Source organism: Bos indicus x Bos taurus, chromosome 1, assembly GCF_003369695.1.
Source record: "Bos indicus x Bos taurus breed Angus x Brahman F1 hybrid chromosome 1, Bos_hybrid_MaternalHap_v2.0, whole genome shotgun sequence".
NCBI lineage: Eukaryota > Metazoa > Chordata > Mammalia > Artiodactyla > Bovidae > Bos > Bos indicus x Bos taurus.
The window spans coordinates 125,385,895-125,410,891 of record NC_040076.1 but is presented as its reverse complement, the minus strand read 5'-3'; the positions used below and the strand labels follow the sequence as shown (position 1 = coordinate 125,410,891).

General features: G+C 35.2%; 1 protein-coding gene across 6 annotated transcripts in view; it reads left to right on the top strand.

Annotated features, from left to right (window-relative positions):
- Positions 1 to 24,997, top strand: part of U2SURP (U2 snRNP associated SURP domain containing) — a 53,445-nt gene that overhangs the window by 2,083 nt on the left and 26,365 nt on the right. For 2 of the 6 annotated variants that reach the window (XM_027544159.1, XM_027544173.1), the window contains exons 2-16: positions 7,443 to 7,487; positions 8,830 to 8,961; positions 10,936 to 11,034; positions 13,342 to 13,456; positions 14,017 to 14,150; positions 16,454 to 16,521; positions 17,072 to 17,166; positions 17,250 to 17,285; positions 17,373 to 17,455; positions 18,454 to 18,619; positions 18,786 to 18,997; positions 19,945 to 19,988; positions 23,039 to 23,143; positions 24,073 to 24,139; positions 24,220 to 24,383. In XM_027544159.1, the coding sequence (XP_027399960.1) occupies positions 7,443 to 7,487; positions 8,830 to 8,961; positions 10,936 to 11,034; positions 13,342 to 13,456; positions 14,017 to 14,150; positions 16,454 to 16,521; positions 17,072 to 17,166; positions 17,250 to 17,285; positions 17,373 to 17,455; positions 18,454 to 18,619; positions 18,786 to 18,997; positions 19,945 to 19,988; positions 23,039 to 23,143; positions 24,073 to 24,139; positions 24,220 to 24,383 (1,565 nt within the window). Of the gene's footprint in view, positions 1 to 7,442; positions 7,488 to 8,829; positions 8,962 to 10,935; positions 11,035 to 13,341; positions 13,457 to 14,016; positions 14,151 to 16,453; positions 16,522 to 17,071; positions 17,167 to 17,249; positions 17,286 to 17,372; positions 17,456 to 18,453; positions 18,620 to 18,785; positions 18,998 to 19,944; positions 19,989 to 23,038; positions 23,144 to 24,072; positions 24,140 to 24,219; positions 24,384 to 24,997 lie in introns of those variants that run through there. The other 4 variants (XM_027544169.1, XM_027544183.1, XM_027544197.1 and 1 more) reach the window with 3 other exon arrangements.

Genomic DNA, 24,997 nt, shown 5'->3' with positions numbered 1-24,997 from the left:
GTTTTTTGACTGCCAGGCATGTGGGATCTTAACTCCCTGACCAGGGATGGAACCCTCACCCCCTGCATTGTTGGAAGTGAAGTCTTAACCACTGGACTGCCAGGGAAGTCCCCTGTATTGCTTTAGATTATCATCAGTTGATGCTGTTAAGAGGTTTTCTACCGATGTCATTAAAATATCTCAGGACTTGATGTGATTTGCTCCATTAATATGGAGGGTGCACGTTGTAGTAGAGAGATTATAAATTTTGCTAACAAGATAATTGGATTCAAATCCTGACTTGATAATAAATCATTTGTGCTATCAAGGCAAATTGCTTAACTTTTTCAGCCTTAAATTTCCTTGTTTGTAATATGAATGTAATCTCATTTCTACAGGATGGATGTAAGAATTAAATAAGTGAATATCTATAACGTACATTAAAAACCTTGGTTCCTTTCCTCTCCCCTTTTGTTCTTAGAGGAAACAAAACGTACTTTTCAAAATGTCAGGATAAACTCTAAACCTGAGATTTAGAATCTGTCATCAGTTATCATGACAGCTCAGATTGTTGCTTTTTATTTCTAACCCAAGTCCAGAATTTATTGGAGAGAATATAAGATGATTTTGGTTTAATGCTGCAGTATTTGGGATTTCTAGTCTTTGATCTCTGGTTTGATTTCCCTTCCTCTGGGGAGTGCAGATGAGTGACCTGTTCTACCATACAGATGGAGTGAACAGATTTTTCAGTTTCATGTTCATTCTTTGGTCATAAATTCCTGTTGATACGGGCTTGTCAATCATATTCCTAGACTCTGAGAAAAACAGTAATTTAAAAATACATAAGAGGATGTAATGTACAGCATGGCGATTGTAGTTAACAATGTGTGCGAGCTCTCAGTTCTGTCTCACTCTTTTGAGACTCCATGGGCTGTAGCCCACCAGGCTCCTCTGTCTATGGGATTCTCCAGGCAAGAATACTGCAGGGGGTTGCCATGCCCTCCTCCGGGGGATCGTCCCCACCCGGGGATTGAATGAACCCTGATCTTTTGCATCTCCTGTATTGGCAGGCAGATTTTTACCACTGAACCACCGGGGAAGCCCATAGTTAACAGTTTTAAGTATTGCATAGTTAAAAGCTGCTGAGAGAGTAGATCTTAAAAGTTCTCATCACAGGAAGAAAAAAAAAATTCTCTTAACTGTGTTTGATAATGGCTATTAACTAGACTTACTGTGGTGATCTTTTTGCAATGTATACAAATACTGGGGCTTCCCTGGTGGCTCAATGGTAAAGAATCCACCTGCCAATGCAGGAGACTTGGGTTCAATCCCTGGGTCAGGAAGATCCCCTGGAGGAGGAAATGGCAACCCACTCCGGTATTCTTGCCTGGAAAATCTCATGGACAGAGGAGGTCAAAAAGTTGGACATGACTTATAGCAACTAAACAACAACATACAAATAATGAATCATATTGTATACCTGAAACTCATGCAGTGTTGTATGTCAGTTATACCTCAGTCAAATACATTTTAAAAATATAATGTATGACAGGAATTTTTGCTATTGACAATGGTGAAATTATTTGACCTGTCCTAAATACAAAAAGAGATTAAATAGATATTCTCTATAGTTTCTTTTGGACTTCCCAGGTGGTGCTGGTGGTAAAGAATCCTCCTGCCAATGCACAAGACACAAGAGATGCAGGTTTGAACCCTGGGAGATCCCCTGGAGGAGGAAATGGCAGTCCACTCCAGTATTCTTGCCTGGAGAATCTCACAGACTAAGGAGCCTGCATCCATAAGGTCGCATGGTTGGCCGTGATTGAGCAACTGAGCAGGAGCAGCACAGTTTCTTTTAGCTTTAAAAATTACATTAAGGGTGTATGCTGCTGCTGTGTCGCTTCAGTTGTGTGACCCCATAGACAGCAGCCCACCAGCCTCCCCCATCCCTGAGATTCTCCAGGCAAGAACACTGGAGTGGGTTGCCATTTCCTTCTCCAGTGCATGAAAGGGAAAAGTGAAAGAAGTTGCTCAGTTGTGTCTGACTCTTAGTGACCCCATGGACTGCAGCCTACCAGGCTCCTCTGTCCATGGGATTTTCCAGGCAAGAGTACTGGAGTCGGGTGCCGTTGCCTTCTCCGTAAGGGTGTTTGGTCAAATGATTTAACCTTTGTGTGTAGTTGTCCTAATGAAGAAACCCCATGTCCTTTGTTTTCTGTGGAATTTTGCTCTGCTTACATTTTAAAGTCTGGCAAAGGTTTTAGGAATTAGCTAAGAATTTCCTGTGTATTTATTCCTGTATCACCAGACTAAAATAATGCTTTGGGGGAGAGGAGTCTTGGTGCCATGTTGTAGCCTTGATTTTGGGAGGAGAGGCAAAGCGTCTATAATTGTTTGCTTAGAAAAATATTAAGCATATTTCCTTAGAATTTAGTTTATAAAAATTAGTTCATAAAATTTTTGATTTTAAGAGTTGTTTGCTCAGCACAATCAGGATATGAAGAGAATGTGGTATCCTTGTTCCCTCTGCATCTCCTGTGCTGGTAATACTGCAAGTATAGTGGAATTGTGTGCCCTATGACTTTACTCTGACAGTGCATTATTTTTTTCCCATATTGTCAAAACTTGGGTTAGAGAGGTAAATGAGCAAAGTATAAAATGCTGTTGGCTTCCTTGGATGCTCAGTTCTAAATTGGTGTGGGAACTATCAGTATTTTGATGGACTGCTGATTAGTGAAAATATTTCTTTGATTTGCATGAAATAATGTATGATGAGGATCCATTCATAGCTTGTGATCCTTAGGTATGTATTATTGCCTGTGTACTTTTTTTTTGGTGGTACCTAAAGATATGTAGCAACATTCCGTGGTAGCTCAGAGGTTAAAGTGTCTGCCTGCAATGCGGGAGACCTGGGTTCAATCCCTGGGTTGGGAAGATCCCCTGGAGAAGGAAATGGCGATCCACTCCAGTATTCTTGCCTGGAGAATCCCATGGACGGAGGAGCTTGGTGGGCTACAGTCCACGGGGTCACAAAGAGTCGGACACGACTGAGCAACTTCACTTTCACAAAGATATATAAGAAGTAAATATGACCAAAAACTTCAAACTTGTACACAAACCTTGAGAAATTAGCCTGTTTGCCAGTTTTAAACTGAGTCTTCATTGTGATATGATTGAAACTGTAAGATATACACCTTATCTTAAAATATAAGCTGATCAGTTTTCTATGTGGAGGGCTGTTTTGAGGTGGAGAGAGGAATTAGGAGCTTTTGTTTTTTTGATTAGTGCCTTTTAGAAATTTGAGTATTTGTAGCATTGGTTCTTGAATATGACTACTGATACGTGTTTTTAAAATATCTGTCTTATTGGATTGATTTTTTTAATTCCTGAAGCTTTGTTTTGACTGGAAAACAAATCGACGGAAACATTCATTTGCCATGCAAGTTGAAGACTTCTGCCTCTCTGTTCCTTTTTCACAAAGAGCATCATTTTTGGAGAAACAAGCAAAAAAGTTCCTATAGGATATTAAACTCAAAAATACTAATATTGCAAATAATTTGCATCTTATACTAAGTAGCTTTAACAGCTTATTGCATATCAGCCACTTGCTGGATATTTTGCGGAAATTTTTTTTTTTTAAAGGAAGATGCATTTGCCAAAAGCACTTGAGGCTGTTTGGTACTGTCAGATGTCTCTTCCTTGAGCAGTCAGTGTTTTTTCACTAGATTTTCCCTCATTTTAGATTAAATGCAGATCATTCAAAATGTACTTAAAATGTTTCATGTATTTTGGATGTAATTTTAAGGATAGTTTCAGGCTTGTTATTTAACATTATTAAATAGTGCTTGTCTCAGTGAGTTTATGAAGTTTTTTGAGAGGTGGACTTTGGTTTGTCTTGGAGAGTGGTATTCAGCTAGGCAGTTGCTCCTTGTTGGTGAGTGGGCAGCTTAGTATATATTGATATTATGGAATATCATTTTGTTGGGTAGGTACTTGTTCCAGCCAGCTGAATCAGCAAGTGTATTGAGACTGTGTCACTTGCCAGATGTTGTGTTTAACTCTGAGAAATAAAACGTTGAATAAGATGACTTCAGTTTTGGGGAGCAAGCTGTCTAGTGGAAGAAGAGAGTCAACGTATAATAGTTCAAGGCAGAGCTATCCGAAGCATCTAAAAGTTTAGAGAAAGAAATGACAGCTGAATGGAGGCTGGGGTTGAGGGAGGCTTCAGGAATGGAGGCATTTGATTGAGTCTTGAGAACAATGGGCAGACTTTTGAAGGGTAGACACAGGTATCAAAAGAGATGGGTGAAGTAAAGAAAATAAAAATCATTTGGAAATGGATTGCTAAATGGTCTGTTTTAGCCAATTTATAAGGCTCTGGAATAGGAAATAAAAGTTTCTGAGATGAAAAGGTTAGTTTGAGCTAAATTGTGGAGGCTTTGAAACCTATGGAATAAGACAGTCATAGAAAATTCAAGACAAGAAAGACCTTTAGGAAAACTATACTGGAGACAATTTAAGAAGAATTTGGGAGTGAGGAGAATAGTTTGAAGATTTTTGCAGTGCTGTTGATAAATATTAAAGATTGCTCCAAAAATCACACCTCAAATACTCTCTGGGAAGCTTTGCTGACATTGTCTCCATTCCCGCTGAGATTTGCTTGTTCTCTGTGCTCTTGTAGTGTAGCCGCACTGTTTCACTTGTCTTTTTTATTAGCTCCTAAGGGCAAGAGCTATGTCTTATTTTACTTTATATCTCTAATGCATGACACAGTACCAGTAAGTGGTTGCCAGTAAATGGGTTGAATATAGGGAAGATCTGAACCATAGTAGTATCTTTAGAAAAAAGGGTCCCGGAGAAGAGTTTTAGTAGAGGTGGGATAAACAGAATGTGACTCAGTTGATTATGGGGGGTGAGGAAGGAGTCGAGGACGACCCTGGTATAATCCTGCTGGCTAACACTCATTGAACACTTTCATGGGCCTAGTGCTGTTCTTAGTGCTTCACCTGTCTTTGTCCTTCCAACACCACAGTCAGCTTTATAGATGAAAGAACTGAGGTTACAAAGCTGCTGGTAAGTGCTAAAAACAGGAAGTCTGATTCCAGATGTTACTACTTCCAGATTATGACTGAGAATTAGCATTCAGTGACAGAAATCAGGTCAACAGGAGAAGCTAGTTTGGGAGGAATTTTATACATGCTGGATTTGAGGAACTTGGAGACATTCAGGTGAAGATGTCCAGGAAGTTTAAGAACAGATTGGAACCCAGGAGAAGCACCAAGGTTGAAAATAAGAAATTGGGGTTCATTTTGGTACAATAGAAGTGTTGATGTGCTTCCTTTGGGAGTGATTGTTAAGCTTTCAGAGATGTGAGTTGATGGTATAGAGGGTATGAGGAGGAAGGAGACAAATGGGATAGGAGAACTGATCAGGCAGAGTGGAAATACTGGAGCAGTGTTGCTGTGGGTAGCTTGGTAATTTGAAAAACTCAGATGTGGGGGTTTTTCAATTGAAGTAAAGGTAGGAGCAGTCAGAAAAAAGTTTTACTTTGAAGTTTAGTTGGCTTCATCTCTCTCCTCAGCAGCCGTCAGAATTATTAAAAAAAGGTTTTTTTTTGCTGTCCTTCCCCACATTTGTATTACATATTTGCTTCTCTATCTTGAGATAAATTTTTCTTGTGTCTGCTTCTTTATTGCCTCAAATCTCCCTTATTTTCCCCCTTTGTTTCTTGCTTTTGGGTCTTTTCACTTGGATGAGGAATTGTGCTGTGCACTGCAGAAGCTCATTAAACATCACTAATTTGGTGTTCTTCAGCAAAGACATAAAACCCAGACCCAAGACAAATAATATAGTACTGTTCCAGGTTAAGTAGAGGCAGAGACATGGCTTCAAAAGTAGTGTTACATTTACTGTTTACCTGCACCATTAGCTCAAGAAATTAGTTATTCCTTTAAATTTTTTATTCACTACTCTTTCATCTCTTTAACTCTTCTCAAGCCTAAAAAAGTTTTATTCTGAATGCTCTGTAGCTGCAGCTGGTTATACTGGAGAATGTTTGGTTTGCAGTAAATATTGTCCAGTGCCATCTTGGGTTAATCAGCTGATGCATCGTCCGTCCTACGCTATGCTGTTATTTTTAAATCCTAGAAATGATGATTTGGATGTGGTGGCATAAAGAAAAAATGTTAGCACTTTCGCAGCTACTCTTTCATGTTTATTCTTCTGGGCAAACTTCAGAATTATTTTTGGCAATCCCCCTTGTCCCTTGCAAAGACTTCTCTTTAGGATTTTGAGCTATGGAATGAAATTGCATTAAATACAAAAATAAATTTAGGTATAGTTGACTTTGTCTTAATAGTGAGTTATTTCTTTAGTTGATTTCTAGGTGTTTCATGTGTTTTCTTGCTATTATGACTAGGGTGTTATTTTTGTTACCTAGTAGCTTAACAAAGAGCAACAATGTTTTTTTCTGTTCAATTCAGTCTCTTGACTGAACTTTTCTTTTTTATGAGGAGTTATTTATTCTTGGATTTTTAAGTGTCTAGGCACATTTCAAACTGTGATTCAAAGTATGTTTCCCAGGGTTAAATTTAAATATAAAAAAAATTTCTCCCATATATCTTGCCTTTTAGGAAAGGTTAGCAGGGAGAAGGAAGTGAAATAGAGACAAAATAAAAGTTAGGGACAGAAAAAAGGTGGGTAGAAAGAGTGGAGATGGGAAGTGGCTCAGTGCTTGCTTGTCCTGGGCTGGTTGTGCCTCAGTCCAGTACAGTGGAGGAATAAATTAATTCAGTATGAAAATCTATCAGCTGTTCAGAGCCATATGTTTCTACAAGATATGTGTGTAAAAAAGTACTGTGTGGACCCTTAGGAATCTTGTTTGCTCTTTTCTGCATCATACAAATCTTCAGTTTTCTCTTAAAAATGTGCCTTGTTTTTGAAGTCTAGTACTCAGGTGAGATAATTGTGATCTCAAGTTTCTTGATTTCACTTTTAATACTTAAATATATGCAAAGTAAGTAAAATCTCACTACACAATACCTTGAAAAATAAAAATGACTGAGTGACAGTTAAATTCTGGGCCTCCAAGTAAGAATTTCAGAAAGATATCTCATATTAGTTATAGTTTGGCTTTTTCATCCTTAGATGCGTAGTGAAAAATCAAATTTGTTACATACTATATGTAATCTGAAATTTATCAACTTAAAAGGTGAAATTTTAACAGTTGGCCTTACTAAAAAGCACCATTATTTGAAGACTGAACTTGACTGGCCCGTTTATTTTGGATCACAATTTTTTTTTTTTCTGTAAGTCAGATTGCCTTTGTTTGATTTTATGAGTTGAGAAGAAATTGCTATTAATTTGGAAAGATTAAGTCTTTATAACATGAAAAATACTTATTTTGACAGCATGATACTTTTTCTCATTATTTAAAGGTTGATTTTTGTTTTTAATACTTACAGACCAGATCATCAGATGTTCATTCATCTGGATCTTCAGATGCCCATGTGAGTATGAGGCAGTCTTTGTCTTTTTTCCTTAAAATTTACTTTAATTTACTTTAATTGTGTAGATCCCTACTTGATATTTCCCTTATGATTTTACTTGATAAATAAATATGATTGCATTGTATGTGCCTATTTTCTTTTAACCGTTTTTGCTAGATACTTTGAGTTCTTTTTTCTGTTCTATTATTCACATAAGTTGGCCCCTAAACCATGTTAGAAACGAAATACCTATATTTCCTTTTTTTATTGTGCTTGTAAAATTTTGTGCATATATACATGTGTGTGTTTATACATCTCTTAAACAAGTTTTGCATTTATACACAATTCTTTTCACACTGCACAGTACACCTTTTGGAAATCCCTGCATGTCAACAGCTATAACTCTAATTTCGTCTTTCTAATGACATCTTAACATTCCATGCAGGAGGTATATTATTATTTATTAAGCTCGTTTCTTTGTTGGTAGGCCTAGATGTTTTGTTTAAAGCTTTTTGACATTTTTGAATAATGCAATAAACATTACTTTCCATGTGTTATATAGCAGTGCTATAGAAATGTGGTCTTCAATGCTATAAAAGTATGGTCACTGAGAATTTTTCAGAGAGTCTGAGTTCAGAATTCTTTTGTAATGATACTAAGACATCATTTGCCTTCACTGTGTTGACATTTGCACTAATGGTATAAAAGCAGTTTATACCATTAGGGTAAGCTGTTGGCATCGCAGCACAAATCAAGGCAGTGTCACCAAAATGTGCAAGTAGTTGTCATAGTCTTCTCCACTAGGCACAGTAAAAATAAACTAGTTTCACTTAAGAACTTTTCTTGATTAGACAGTAAAAATGATTAATATTAAATATTGTCCGTCTGTATGGGTTCTGAGTGATGAAATGGGAGGCACTTCTACCTGCCAAAATGTGGTATTTGTCTTAAGGAGAAGTGCTTGTGGGATTAAGTTGTGAAATAAAACTGGTTCCTTTTCTCATTGAGTGCTATTTTTACCTAAAGGTACAACTGATTGACAAGCTGGTTAATCAGACTTGGGTGTTTGGCAGACATTTTCTTTAAAGTGAAAGAAAGGTACCTGTTCCTTTGAAGAAGACAGCAATCTGTTTAATGATAAAATTTGAACTTTCAAGTCCAAATTAGAATTACTGAAAACTTTCTATATTTAAGAACCTTTCTGATGAAATCAGTGGTAGTATTAAGGGATGAGATTAAGGGGTCAGTAGTGATATATTTTGATAGTATATAATGAAGTTTGTCAGTATTGGAATGTTTGGGTTGTTTCTAGTTTCAGTACGACTTGTATGATTCTTAAGAACTTATTTTCCTTTTCTTTAAGATGGATGCATCTGGACCCTCAGATAGTGATATGCCAAGTCGGACTCGACCTAAGAGCCCAAGAAAACATAATTATAGGAATGAGAGTGCCCGTGAAAATGTTTCTGATTCTCCTCATCAGAATCTCTCAAGGGTAAGTATTGATAAAGATTAGAAAGGATAATTAATGATTTGGATGTGTCCTTAATTGAATTTGGTAGTTAAAGTGTCTTTGTTTTGTATTTGTTTCATTTTGTACTATTTGAAAATAGCATTCAGTATTCGGTTTGGGTTAACAGTAAATAAACTCACCTAAGGGAATTTTTTTAAGTCAAATGTAAGATAATGTTTCATTTAAAAATTTTGTTTAAAAAAACCAAGGAGTGTTTGGATGTAAAAAGGCTAATTGGTTTATTGTTCGCCCCTTAGGCCAAACCTCTGCTGAACCAAGTGCCAGAGGCCAGTCACTGGAATATACAAATGTTTAAAATACTTTTCCCTAATTGGCAACGTCATGTGGCACGAAGGATCTTAGTTCCCTGGTCAGGGATCAAACCTCCACCCCCTGCAGTGGAAGCACAGTATCCTAACCACTGGACCTCCAGGGAATTCCCAAAACACACTTGTTCTCAGGGAGCTCATATGTAATCTCACCCTGGGAAGCAAACAGGAGCAGGTGCTATTCACTCTGCTGGTCAGTGCAGGGCCCAGGGCCACCCAGGCACCCAGAGGAGTGTCTCTACTGCATGTATCTGCAAAATACTCTTGTATTCTGTTAGCTTTAAATTTCACATAATGTTTTCTTGTCATGGTTAAATTTGGAAAATATAATAAAGCAGTTATTACCAGCCAGTGTTGACATTGATAATACTTTTTCTTGGTTAGTATTTGTAAGCATAAATATATATTATTTCATTGAGGTCTATTTTATAGGAACACATTTTAAAAGACTCTCAGGTCTAATTTTTTTTAATTCTAGGAAGAATTCTATAAGCAAACTTTTTAATGAATCATTATATTTTTTGAGTAAATATTCCATGATTTCCTTAACCATTTCTCTTTTAGGTGTCTAAATTTAGCTCCTAAGATATAAATAAAATTGAGGACAAAAATTTTGTTGTGGAAAAATTTGTTTTTCATTGAATTTATGTGTAATTTTACCATTTGTTTAAACCAAAGAAGTTGAAACCAAAGGTGCTGAATGATGGCCAAACATTTTCCTTTCTATTTTGGAAAAAAATTCACTTTGAAATCTGTTCATAAAATCAGTAGTGACTTTTGAGTTATGAACTGCTTTTAACTTTTCAGAGGGATTTAAATGTCATTTTAAGGTATTAATGCAGTATTACCTTTCCATTCTGTCTCTCACCAAAAGCAGGCCTGTTTAATAACTGGGGGACTGATAGTCTTATAAGTCAGTCTCATTTTGGTAGGTGAGAGAGGAATATTCAGATTTCAATTGCAGGTTAATATTTAGGCTGTATTTAATAAACATTCCTCTCTTTTAAAACTTTATGAATCAAAATTAACATTCAAATGAATGATAGAACAATTAAGAGTCTACAGTTTATTCACACCATATTTCAGAAGGAAATTGCTTCTAATTTAACATAAATGAAGACTTCATTAAAATACTGTGTTTCATTCAAAATTAATTGGTAACTGTATACTTGCCTGAAACCTAGAACATAGTATGTGGTATTTTCCCAGCAATGAAAATGAAATTGTGTTCATAAATATCAGTCTTGTTGATGAAGAATGGAGTAATTTGCTGAATTATAAAAGGAAGTGATGTGATTTTTGCACCTGAATTGGGGGTTCTAGATGGTAATGATTCCTGCTATTCAACCATGGAAATATATGTTCTTCCTCCCTATTTGAATGTCTGTTTTCTATCACTGCTTCTTTTGCCCAGAAACATATATACTTGCCCTCCTCAAGTGCTTTTATTCTTTTTACCAACAAGTAGGTTGAATGTGTTATAAGCCTTAGTGTCTCTTTGTGTTTTATTTTTATTTAAAAATGACTTTTGTATGTTATTAACTCAATTAACTTGTTAATAACCTCAGGGTTATAGATAACATTGAGAATGTGTATGTAAAGGTGTGTGCTTTTTACCTTTTCACAGCCTCTTCTAGAAAACAAGCTTAAAGCATTCAGTATTGGAAAAATGAGTACAGCTAAGCGAACTTTGAGTAAGAAGGAGCAAGAAGAATTAAAGAAGAAGGTAATGCTTAGAATGTATTTTTAGTTATCTCTGTCAGTTAAATGTACCTAAGGAGGCTTTAAGTGTATGGACAGTAGAGAAATGTTTTTCAAAAATTCTTGATTTCCAGGGTATTCTCAGCTCCTACCCCAAGTTAAGTCTGTAACACAAGATGTATTCAGTGAAGGTCCAGCTTTATGCCTTCCCCCTTCATCATTTCCTCTCTTCTGTGTGACAGTTTTGGTTATTTTCTGGTCTATTCTTCTTGTGTAAGCAAGTGTGTATAAATGTATGTTGTGCCTGCTTTATTTTAGATGAACAGTGTTTTACTTTATATAGTACCCTTTCCTTCACTCTGCTTTTTTCTTAACATTGTATCTCAGAGATTACTGCAAGTATATTGAAGCGTTGCTTGTTCTTTATTGAAGCTATATAGATATGTGATAGTTACTTACTAAAATCCTACATTCGCTGCAATCCCTATTGAGGGAATTAATGTTTTGGTCTTTTGTTGTTTCCAGTAGTGCAGTCAGGGATAGTGTTTTGCATTTGGGTTTACTCCTAGTATACTTTTAGGATATATTCCTGTAAGTGAGATTACTGCATTGAATGGTAAATGTATAATTATAGTTATGCTGCTGCTGCTGCTGCTGCTGCTAAGTTGCTTCAGTCGTGTCCGACTCTGTGCGACCCCAGAGACGGCAGCCCACAAGGCTCCCCCGTCCCTGGGATTCTCCAGGCAAGAACACTGGAGTGGGTTGCCATTTCCTTCTCCGGTGCATGAAAGTGAAAAGTAAAAGTGAAGTCGCTCAGTCGTGTCCGACTCCTAGTGACCCCATGGACTGCAGGCTACCAGGCTCCTCCGTCCATGGGATTCTCCAGGCAAGAGTACTGGAGTGGGGTGCCATTGCCTTCTCCATAGTTATGCTAGATGGTGTTAAATTGCTCTCTATATGGGCGAGTCCATTTTGTATCCCTATAAACAATGTTTGAGAGATTGTTTCCCCATAGCTTTGCCAACAGGATATTTTTGAAGGAGTTTTGCCAATCTAGTAAGTGAAAAATGGAATCTCAAGGTAGTTTTAAATTTGCATTTCTCTTATAAGTAAGGTTGAACAACTTTTCTTATGTTTACTGTCTGCTTATATCTAAACCAGTATTTCTCTTAGAAGGATATCTGTATTTAGAAATTCTTGTTTAAGTATATTGTAACACTTGGGTGTGACACAAGGTACAGGGCTTTTCCCTCAGTTTATGGATTGCCTTTTTATTTTGATTCTGGTGTTTTTTTTCCACGCAGAAACAAGTCATGGGCAGATTTACTATCAGTCTTCTGATTTCTGGTTTTTCAGTTTTGTTTTTTTATTCCAAACTTACAAAGGAATTTCCTCATCTTTTTTTCTCATATCTACATTTTAAAAAATTAAATCTTATTCATTTGCAATTTCTCCTAGTGTATGATGTGAAGAATTGGCTCATTTTTATTATTTCTTTTAAATAGCTATCAAGTTGTTGAATACTGAATTTCCACATGGGCTTCCCTGGTTCCTCAGTGGTAAAGAATCCGTCTGCCATGCCTGAGATGCGGATTCAGTCCCTGGGTTGGGAAGATCCCCTAAAGAAGGAAATGGCAACCCACTCCAGTGTTCTTAGCCTGGGAAATTGCATGGACAGAGGAGGGCTCTGGTGGGCTATAGTCTGTGTGGTCACAGGAGTTGGACATGACTTAGCGACTAAACAACAACAACACAAAATTTTCCAATTCTGTTGGATTTATTTCTGTATTTTCTGTTCTGCTCTATTTGACCTTCAAGTCACATGTTTTAGGGACATTTAGAATAGTTAAATTGTCAGGGTTCTACTGAAGGTTTTTTCTTTAATGCACACTCTCTGGAGATATTTAATGCAAACTGTTTGAAGCTTCTTTAGACTTCTAATTATTTATGTCTTTGGTGGTTTGTGACGGAAATGTTTATATTTACTGAATTAAATTGTTGTGCCTTATAATTGTCATAAACATTAATAGAATAATATAGTCTGTGTAGTCAGTTGTCATATAGTTGCACCCTTGAGTTGTCTCTAAACACATTTATTTAGTGGATCCTTTTTTTTTGTTCCACAGATTATTGGTAGAGGAGCAAAGTCCTTCTTAATTTCAGTGTTAATTAGTATCTACTAAGGATTAGGTATTATTGCCTAATAGGAGTGCTTAATAACTGCTTTCCCCATTGGAGGGAGAGATTCTGTTTACATTATTCCTTGATGAGTTTCACCCTGTATACAATAATGTTTATATCAAATGATATTAATATTTTCATGTGTATTTAGGAGGATGAAAAGGCAGCTGCTGAGATTTATGAGGAATTTCTTGCTGCTTTTGAAGGAAGTGATGGTAATAAAGTGAAAACGTTTGTGCGCGGAGGTGTTGTTAATGCAGCAAAAGGTTAGTGTGAATGTTACAGTCCTTGAGCAAACCTAAAAAGTCTTGGTTGAATGACTGTAGGTAATGATGAAAAAAGTTTGGTTGCTTTTCAGTTTCATTTTCCTTTCTATCAGCGCCCTCTGGTGGTGCTACTTATTAGTAAAATAAATAGCCAAATAAGGATTAATGAGAAACTGGAGCCAGGAAAGTTTTTAAAATACATAGTACCTTTCAAGTTTCAAGAGGGCAAAAATCTTTGTAAACATATGAAAAAATGTATTTTATAGTTCTACTTTATAGTCCGAGGAGTGGAATTTCTGGTCATTTGGTAACTATTTGTTTAACCTTTTGAGAAACTACCTGTACCATTTTACATATTTTATAGTTTTACTATAAAATGATTAAACTAGTATTTTTGAGAATAAGGTAATAGTATTTGAATTATCATATTTAGTCACAGGTCATCTGTCTTAGTACTAAAAAGCATTTACTAATTTTTGTTTATTTTCAATAAAAATAGTGGGTGAAGAAAATCCATGTAATGTGAAAGTAGTTTTGAAACTTAGTATTTTAAATTTCAGAAGAACATGAAACAGATGAAAAAAGAGGTAAAATCTATAAGCCATCTTCAAGATTTGCAGATCAAAAAAATCCCCCAAATCAGTCATCCAACGAAAGACCACCATCTCTTCTTGTGATAGAAACCAAAAAACCTGTAAGTCATACTTAAGTAAGTGACCCTTTAGGTTCAGGGATGGCACTGCCAATAATATTTTCTGTACTTCCACTGTAAGCAGGACTTTGGTTTCTTGTTTTTAATTCTTTTGGGAGTAGATACTGAGTTTTGATGCTTAATCTTACTATATGAGATAACAAATTGGGACACACAGATGACACTCTATACATTCATTGAGCAGTTAACCTTCGCTGTTACTCATAGTATGTTGCAAGTTAAAAGTTAACTATATTTTAGGTATAAATGTGAAATAATGGGATTGTCTTTTTAAGCAATCCTGAACTGGGTGTTTAAATACATCAGCATGCGTGATATCAATTATTTGGAAGACTGTATACTCCAACAATGTGTCTGTTGCTTGGGACATGTTTGGTAATGTTCCAAGTAATCTGATAATTACTATCAGAACTAGTGACATTTTCCTTTATATATTCTTAGGGTTAGAAAATCTTTTATTTTTTGAGTGAAACTTTTCTTGGAGGATGGTAGGTAGATGTGGGTCTTATCATTAGGAGCCAGATTTGATGAGAAAATGTGGTTATACTGAATAGTAAAACTGGTTTTTCCTATCCGACTCTGAAAGCAATTAAAAAACAGTTTTATTTAATTCACATATCATAAAATTGACCCTTTAGAAGTATAAAGTGTTTTTTAAAGTATATTGACAGTTGTACAACAATCACTAATCTCTAATTTCAAAACATTTTTATTATCCCTAAAGGAAACTTTATACTTTTAGTCATCCCCAGCCTTTGGCAACCGCCATTAGTACATTTACTGATTTCAACTCTTTATGGTTGAATCATATTCCATTTTATGGATAATGCTGTGTATTGTTTATCCATCTTGACAGACATTTGGGTTGTTTCCACTTTTTGGCTATTATGAGTATACTTCTGAAAACATTCATGTATAGTCTTCTGTAGACATATATGTTTTTTCTCTTAATATATATTCCTAGTGAAATTGTATCACCACTTGCTAAAATTTATTTTAGTCATTTTAGTCGATGTGAAGTTGTACCTAATTACAGTTTGATTTGCACTTGTCTAGTGATGTTGAGTATCTTTTTATTTCTTATCCATTTGTAGTCTTCTTTAGAGAAATGTCTTTTCAGATCCTTGGCACATTTTTAATTGAGTTGTCTTTTTATTGTTCCCTGGTGGCTCAGACGGTAAGTGTCTGTCTACAATGTGAGAGACCTGGGTTCGATCCCTGGGTTGGGAAGATTCCCCGGAGAAGGAAATGGCAACCCACTCCATTACTTCTTGCCTTGAAAATCCCATGGACGGAGGAGCTTGGTGCAGGCTCCGGTCCATGGGGTCGCAGAGAGTCGGGCACGACTGAGTGACTTCACTTTCACTTTCTTTATTGTTGAGTTCTAAGAGATTTTTACAGCTTTTGGAATCAGGTCTCTTACCAACTATGTTGTTTTCTTCCTTTGGGTTTTTTTTTGTCCTTTTCTGATTGTGTCCTTTGAAGAACAAAATTTTATAATTTTGATGATGTTCAATACATCAGTTGTTTTCTTTTGTTTCTCTTGGTGTCATATCTAAGAAACTGTTGCCTAGTTCAGGCTCATGATGATTCACTATGTTTTCCTAAGAGTTTTATAGTTTTGGTTGTTATATTGAGGTCTGTGAACCATTTAATTTTTGTATATGGAATGAGGTAAAGGTCCAATTTCATTCTTTTTTGTGTTTGGATATTCAGTTTACCTACCTCCTTTTGTTAAAAAGACTATTTTTCCTCATTGAATCAAGCATCCCAAAATAAGATAATAAGGATTTTAAATAAGGATCTTTTAAAATAAGGATCCCAAAAGCATTTTTGGAAGCAGTTTTAAGAGAGAAATTCCAGCAGTGTTGCTGTTTGTTTCAGTAGTTAATTTCCTCCAAGGTGATTGTTTTGAGAGTGCATATTTCTGGTAGTTGTTCGCGGCAGTTATTTACATGACATTTCAGTTACTTTATGGTTATTAGTTTTTCCTCCAGTGCTCCTCCGGCAGTATTCTGGCCTAACAATCATAGACTTTATTTAAGGGGAGGATAAAGTTGGTGTCTCCTTTACTTTAAGACTTCTGCTTGTTGTTTTAATAATTTGTTAAATTCTTAGTTTTAGAGAACAGGAAGGACAGACAGTTCAGTGGTAACAGAAGCATTCTTTCTTTTTAATTTAAATAATTAGATCATAATTGGCACAAAAATAAAAGTATATTTAAAGTGATCTGATTGTCAAACCATTAGTTTTGTTTAAAGTATAACTTATCATATCCTTCATAGCCACTGAAGAAAGGGGAGAAAGAAAAGAAAAAAAGCAATTTGGAACTCTTCAAAGAAGAATTGAAACAGTAAGTTTTATAGTGTTGAGAATGGCTCTCATAGGTATTTTGAGCTGATTCTTATAGATGCAGGTGCGAAGAATGTAGTCTACCAGTTTGTTTTTACTAACTGGCTTACATAAAGCTGTTTTAGATATTTTGTGGGGTATACTTGACAGTAAATTAGCATTTTGTGCAGCATCTAGATTGCTTGCATTATATGGATTCAATTAAGTTGAATTTAACTAATGTCCGGAGTCCTGTTTGCAGTGGAAACAATATAGTCAGTGAGATAGGGGTGAGGAGTGGTCTATCTTAGCCAAGAAAGAACAAATTTAAGTGTTTTTCGTGTTGAATTTCCTTTTCATCTTAAAAGTGGGCTTTGTATTCTTTTGCTTATACGATACATCAGAAATTTGCTCGTGATTTGTAGCTGAGGGACACTTCTAGTCTTGGTTGTCAGTGTGTCACACAAATATTTTGAAGTTATTTGAAGGTGACATCTGGATAAGTTCTGGATTATCAAATGTGAACAACCAAATTTTGGCTCATTATTAGTGATTATATATATTTTCAACAGAATTCAAGAAGAGCGTGACGAGAGACATAAAACAAAAGGCAGGTTAAGTCGATTTGAACCTCCACAGTCAGATTCTGATGGTCAGCGTCGTTCTAGTAAGTGACATTTATTTTAATGTTTATATTTGTGATGAACTATTCTAAAAACTAAGAATTGTTCTCTTTTTCTTCTTTTAAAGTGGACGCGCCTTCAAGAAGAAATCGATCATCTGGTGGTAATATAGTTTCTTGCTTTTTTAATTCGTAGAAATTGTCCAAACTTTGTATTTTGCAGGTTATAATTTTTTTCCTCTTTGTCATAGTTCTTGATGATTATGCACCTGGCTCACATGATGTAGGCGATCCAAGCACTACTAATTTATACCTTGGAAACATTAATCCACAGGTAATACTAGGAAAGTAAGATGAATATTGGCTCGTATATTGTATGCTTTTGTTGGAAAACTGCTTTGTCAATCAACATTAAAAAAAAAGATGAAGTCAAGAATGTGAAATAAGCAGATTTGGTAGAACTAGGTAGGAACTGAAATTATCTTGTGAAATTGAGCCTTAGTGATGTGGGCCAAATTTTCTTGTTATAATTCTTGAGGACTTGTCTCCTCTTTTTATAGCTGGACTGTACTCTGATTTTGAAATGTTTTCCTAAGTGCTGATTTTATTTATCAAATCAGGATATGACCAGTGGTGGACAGTATTCTTTTTAGACTGTCTCCTTCTGATATATAGCCTGCCTCCTTATGGATTTCCTTTTTTCATTTTTTGTCTCCATAATAGCAAAATAATATTTCTGCCGCCTTTTATATTTTAATTCTTTCCCCTGCTATGTTCTTAACTGAATCTAGTGGTGGTTGTGCATAGTATCTTTAATACATGTTTTGGACCTCATTGCATATTTACCATTTTCCGTTTTGTCTTTTCTTGATTACACTGGTAGCTGGGTGCTGGAAAAGAAAAAAGTAACCGGCTCTTTTATTACTTTCATTGCCAACAAATATTTCCTCCTTGATTTAAGTATGATTATTATTGCTGCCTGAAAAATGTTGGTAAATGCTGAACAAATCACTGTTGTAAAACAAATCATTGCTGTAGCTTATTTTAGATGCAGACTCTCAAAAGGAGGAAGAGTGAAGGTAAAGGTGTGTTTTTGATTTCTCCAGCCTCTCAGTGTCTTTACCTGGCCACTTACGTAAAACAATGTTTCTGGTATGAAAAGATTTGTGAATGCCAATGAAGGCAGAATTTTTCCCTTGCAGAGGTCCTAGTACTTGGATGGAAAATTGTAGCATTGATAGTTTTCTTCTTATCTTGCAAAATTACTTTGCTTTCCATTGTATAGAATTATTTTCTCTTTGCATACTAAAAATATCTTATGCCTTTTAATAGATGAATGAAGAAATGTTGTGCCAAGAATTTGGAAGATTTGGCCCATTAGCCAGTGTGAAAATTATGTGGCCTAGAACTGATGAAGAAAGGGCAAGAGAGAGAAATTGTGGCTTTGTGGCCTTTATGAACAGAAGAGATGCTGAAAGAGCTTTAAAAAATTTAAATGGTAAGGAAGTCCATCATAGAATTTAGACATTGTTTTGGATTTGAAAAGTATCAAAACTCTAGGGGGAAAATGAACCAGAAGTGTGAAGGTTAAATGTGGAAATTAATTCATATCACTAGAGATTTTTTGAGAGTTACCAATGTGACTTTTCTTTTCTTTCTTTTAGGAAAGATGATTATGTCTTTTGAAATGAAGTTAGGTTGGGGTAAAGCTGTGCCTATTCCTCCACATCCAATATACATTCCGCCTTCCATGATGGAACATACGCTTCCCCCACCTCCATCAGGACTGCCTTTTAATGCGCAGCCTAGAGAGCGGTTAAAAAACCCCAATGCTCCCATGTTACCACCACCTAAAAACAAGGAGGATTTTGAGAAGGTAATTTTAAAAATGTACATAGGGCCGCATCTAATTTGTAAATACTAAATCTGTGGTAGTATTTCTTTTCAACAATTTTATAGAAAATGTGTGTGTAATTCTGTTTGGCAACTGTTAAAGAAAAAGAAATAACTTAGATGTGTTCCCTGCCTTAGCCCATGGAAACCCTGTACTGGGATAATAGATCATATTTTTATTTGTGGCCACCATTCCTTTTTTGACCTCTTATTAAGTTTTTTTTGTTGTTGTTTTGTTTTCTTTGTCCTCTGTTGTATCCAGGTTTGCTTAAGTGTAGTATCTAAATTTATTTTGAGAAAGTGATACTTTGTATTGGTTAAGTGCCTTTTCAATTAGAAAGACTCTAGGAGTTAAATAGTTAAATTGTTTGGATGGCAACTAGCTAATAACTTCTCAAGATCTGAGGTATTAGAATATTTGAGAGCATATGTGATTTTTAAAAAGTTTACTCTATTAAAAGCAAAGGGTGAGTATTTTCTTTTTATTAATCATAAAACCAACTTAATTTCAAATTATAAGAATTTGTTGGTTCTGTTATGAATTAATTACACTTAAAAATGACAGGGCTGGTTTTAAAGGCTTGGGAACAAAGTAGCAAACTGTATGGCTAGAGGCAAACAGTTAATTATTTCACAAATTAAAATCTTTATCTGATAATTCGCAGTGTAGTACCTATTTCAGTGCATTGATGTGCATTCTGGCAGGAATGTTCTGATTCTTTGCATTTGGTGAACGTTTATTGTTCACTGAAAACATCCATCTGCATTTATGTAATTGCTTAGTGTATAATTACTTCAGATGCAGTGATTGCCTGCAAAACTTGTGATTAGTTGTGTAGTATTTTCAATGCATATGTATATTTTTGCTTGTTACTTGTTAACAATACTCACATATTCTATGTTTATTATCTGATGTGACTTCATATACAGACTCTGTCGCAAGCCATAGTCAAAGTGGTTATCCCAACAGAAAGGTACATGTTTTTCTTTATTATTACTGATCTAAATATAGACAATATCCCCTTCTGAATTTAAAAAAAAAAATAGTGTTGAGGAAAAGGTAGTATCTTGACTGAGCAATGGTTCCTTCCCAGTACTTTTTGGGGGGATATGTGAAGCTCAATCAACTTTAGTACACTTTGCAATTTTATGTCATTATCTTTTTTTGTTTTTATTGTTACCAATGTAGGAAATTTTATAGCTTTAGCAGATAGAATGTGTTTAATAGATTTAATCTGGAGTTGCTGGTCTAATAACACTAGACTACTGTGATGGGAAAATAGGTGTTTTAAATATATCTTAAATTTTAGGTAATGTTACATTTTGACCCGATCTGTTATTTTTTCTTGGTTCTGAATTGTCTGTGTTTAATGTACAACCTTAGTTTGAGTTTTCTTTACTGAAAGCGTAGCTGTATTTTTTTCCTAAATGATTTTAAGAAGGAATTTCTTTTGTTTTTATGAACACTGGACATAACTAGAATTTTTTCTTAATAACAAAAGTTTTTGGAATTCTTTTATTTTCCTTTCTTCCTTTTTTTCTTTTTCAACATAATGTTAAAGCAGAAGAATTCATGCTCTAGGTATGCTCTTGCTCAGTCAAGCTAAGCCTTTTCCCAAACACAGGAACACAACACTGGTTGAATAATAAATGAACACAAAAGAATACCAAATTCTCTTTGACATTGGCCTTGGTGAGCAACACCAGCTGAACTGTCTGCGGCAGCGGGGGACCAGGAAAACATCATGGGATGGATTGGGAAAGTATACAGTTTTTGACCAGACATTGGTACGATCGACTCCAGTAAATGTGGTTTTATTATAACTGAGAGACAATTTTTGTTTTTTTGTTGTTGTTGCCCAGAATAAGATAATTACCATTTTAAAATAAAATAATGCACTTATATCATCTTTTTGTACTACACTGTTTCATTCTGATAGAAAAGTCACCCTTTTAAAAATAAGCACATAATCCTTAAGGATAAGTGATTACAATTCTTTAAGAATCTTGAATTTAAGTTAGCAACAACTAATTGTCAGATTTTGATTTTAAATAATCATGAAGCACTTTAGAACTTCTTTTAAACTTTATACTTTCTAAGAATAGATTTATCAGTTACAAGCCTGTTTAAAACTATAGTGGGTTTTTTCCCCCACTGGTAAAGAACTCACAGGGAAGTGTATTTGCAGCACTCAGAAAGTATATATCCAGTATTAGTTTTACATGTGGCTCAGCTTATTTCTAAATAAGATTTTGAGTATACATTTTGCTGTAAAGTCTTGACTCACCATTACAATGAATCCTTTGTTTTAAACTTGCTAAACCATTTTTCATCTATCTTTAATATGCAAGTTGCTTTTGACAATTCATAGAAGTTTCTGGATGTGTAGTATTTGCCCACCTAGTCATATGATACACAAAATTCAGTTTAATTTGATGCATACCAGTGGGAGCTTTGGGACTGAATCAGTACTTTACATTGCATTACCTCCATTCCTTTAAAACACTCATTAGCTGTATGGATGCTGAGAATACATTCTCATTTGGATGTCAAGAAATGCATATTTGCAGAGCAGGTAGTAGCATTTGTGAAAGAAATAAATTTTAGATTTAAAATTAAGTGATGCTTTTGGGGTTTTAACAATATGAGGTTGAATTAATAGTTTTAATATATAGTTCCCCCTGTGTTAAACACTTATTAAGCCTCCATGTGATTTTTTTGACCTTTTTTAAGAGGTCAAAAAAATTCATTTTTTTCATTACATAGAGATTTTAATGTCCACTTAAGTAGGTTTGCCTGAGAAAATAAGTATAATTACTATGAGATAAATTATTTTATTGTTCATGTACTCTGAAGCAGGGCTTTACAGAGCAAAAAATGCCTTATTCTATAACTATATATTTAATTTATATTCTGGCAGTTATATGAACTTTTAATTTGAGCTGAGAATGCTAAAGGTGTAATTTAGTGTGTGCCTTGTACCAAGAGCCAATATCCTTTTGCTTTTCCCAATTGCTATTTGCCGACTTTATATGGTGGCAACTAATAAAATGAGAAATCAGAAGTAGCTGTAATAAACTGAATTATTTTTGCCTGGAATTGTAATCAATGTCTGAAATTGTGTTTGGAGTCTCATAAAGTATCAGATTCTTAAAATAAAGACTTTCTATAAACCCAGTCAACAAAACGACAACTAAAAAGTTACATATATTTATTTTTGGCTTAAATATTGGGAAGTAATTGTTATGAAAAATGGGAAGGGAATATCATCATGTCCCGTATTTTGAAATATTTTGGAAAGAGGACTCCATTTGTTTAAGGCTTTGGCAATATAATTGCTTTATTGATTCATAACACACAGACAGAATTATACATGTCATAAACTGTGAACTAGTTTGAAGTGTGATACAAAGGGATGTTGCCTCATTAAAGGTCAGATTCAATAAAAACTCCATCTGCTATATGTGTACCAGAAAAACACAGGATTTGGATGGATTTTTTCCTTTAAATCAGGCCTTAAACTTGTTAGTTTTGCATTTTTACAAACTATAGTCATGTCTATAACATTTCAATATCACCAGAAAAGTGCTTGGCTTAGGAATGTTTTCTTTTAAAACTGAGATAGTGTGTAAGTTTTTAGATGGTTATGATAACATATAAGCTCTGAGTTACTGATTTTATATATTTGCAGCTTTCCAGTTAGTTGTGGTTCATAATTTAATGTTTTGCATTTGAAAAATAAAGTTGAGTGGCATTTAGAAATTGAAATCTTTATTGCTATGAAGCTGTGTTGTGGTCTCCCACCCCCCCTCCCCTTATCTCCCACTCCCTTATCCCCATTACCCTGCTCCCTCTTAATGCACAAGGTATATTAACATATGCTCCAGGTTACTTTCTTGGTATAAATTCTGTACTAGTCAGCAGGACAATCTTTTTCTGCACAATTATAGTAACTTAGGTCAAGTGTAGTTTTATATAGTGGTAGGTCTGAATCCATTTTCTTTAACTGTGTTGTTGTTGTAGGAATTTGCTCGCCCTGATACATCGAATGATAGAGTTTGTTGTACGTGAAGGGCCAATGTTTGAAGCTATGATTATGAACAGAGAGATCAACAATCCTATGTTCAGGTGTGCATTTTTTTTTAATTGTGGTAAAATTTGCATGTATTATACCCATGTAATTTACTGTTTCTACATGTACAGTTCAGTGGCAGTCTTTCATACCTGAAACTCTGTACCCCTTAAACAGTAACTCCATTCCTTTGGTCCCTCAGCCTCTGGCAACCATGTTTCTACTTTCTATCTCTTTGAATACTCTAAGTACTTCTTCTGAGTGGGATCATACCTTGTTTGTACTTTTGAAACTGACTTAATTTCACTTAGCATATGTCTTCAGGGTTCATCTTTGGATGAACATACACACACACACACCACATTCTGTTTATCCTCAGATGTACTTTTCTAAAATACTTCAAAAATATTCCAAGAATAAAGTCCTGAAAGTATGAGGTTATTTTTGTAATGGGGTGAGAGGGTAGTTTTAACACATTATTGACCAGAGTTGTATTATGGCCACAGGTGTTAGTTAGCATTGTTTTTAGCATTTTCTTGGAGGAAAATACTTTTCATTTTGTTTTTCACTGGAAGAGTCATAAGCAAGATATGGTAGAATAAATGAGGTTTATAGAAAACTACTTACCTTCTGGATAGTTATGATATCTAACACATTCATTCACAGTTAAGTAATTTAAAAACTGCTGCTTTTGAAATTACATCTTGGGAAGACTTCTCCATTGCCAGACACAGTCCCTGACTTAGGGGTGTTCAATAAAACTAATCGTAAGACTCAGCATGATGCGTATATACCTTCTGAGTGTTAATGTCAGTCAAAAGACAGTTTGGAGTGAGGGTGAGGATTTCTTTTCAGGGATCTTTGCTTTTGATTTTATTTAGAACTAAATAGGCAAATAAAATTTCTCATTTGTTTTTATTTACTTGAAGGCACTTCTGCATTAAAAAAAAGTGATGTTTAATTTTTTTGTTTGTTTTTGTTTTAGATTCTTATTTGAAAACCAGACACCAGCCCATGTTTACTATAGGTGGAAGCTTTATTCTATTCTCCAGGCATGTATATAATCAGTTACCTTGTTAATTTTGAATCTGAGGTATTGGATCTCTCTAATAGCATTCTTGGCACTTATTAGGGAGATTCACCAACTAAGTGGCGGACGGAAGATTTTCGTATGTTCAAAAATGGATCTTTTTGGAGGCCACCACCATTAAATCCATATCTGCATGGGATGTCAGAAGAGCAGGAAACAGAAGCTTTTGTAGAGGAGCCAAGTAAAAAGGGAGCACTTAAGGAAGAGTAAGATTTTTTTTTCCTTGTTTTATTTTCAGAAAAGATGATTTAATGGTCACTTTAATTAATGGAGTAGGATGTGTTAACCTTAAAATGGTCTTTAAAATTTTGTGACTGTTTTAAATAGTGCATGTCTTAACATATGCATTTTCATTTTAAACATCTTGAAGTGAAGTCGCTCAGTTGTATCCAACTCTTTGTGACCCTATGGACTGTAGCCTACCAGGTTCCTCCCTTCATGGGATTCTCCAGCCAAGAGCACTGGAGTGGGTTGCCGTTTCCTTCTCCAGGGGATCTTCCCTACCCAGAGATCGAACCTGGGTCTCCCGCATTCCAGGCAGACGCTTTAACCTCTGAGCCACCAGGGAAGCCGTTTAAACATCTTGGCAAGTGTAAATGTGTGTCTTGCTGAACTTGACCTCTTCTTACTGATAAAAATTGATGATGATCTCTTAAGTGATGGCAGTTTAGCAGTGGAATACTTTATATTCATACAGAAGTTATCTCAGGGCCCTTAGAATTGTTGCTTCTCTGAGTGCAGCATAAAGAGGGAAAATTATTGTATGACTTAGTGAAGTGAGATGGATGACTATGCAAAAAGCTGCTCTAAGAAGTGCTGT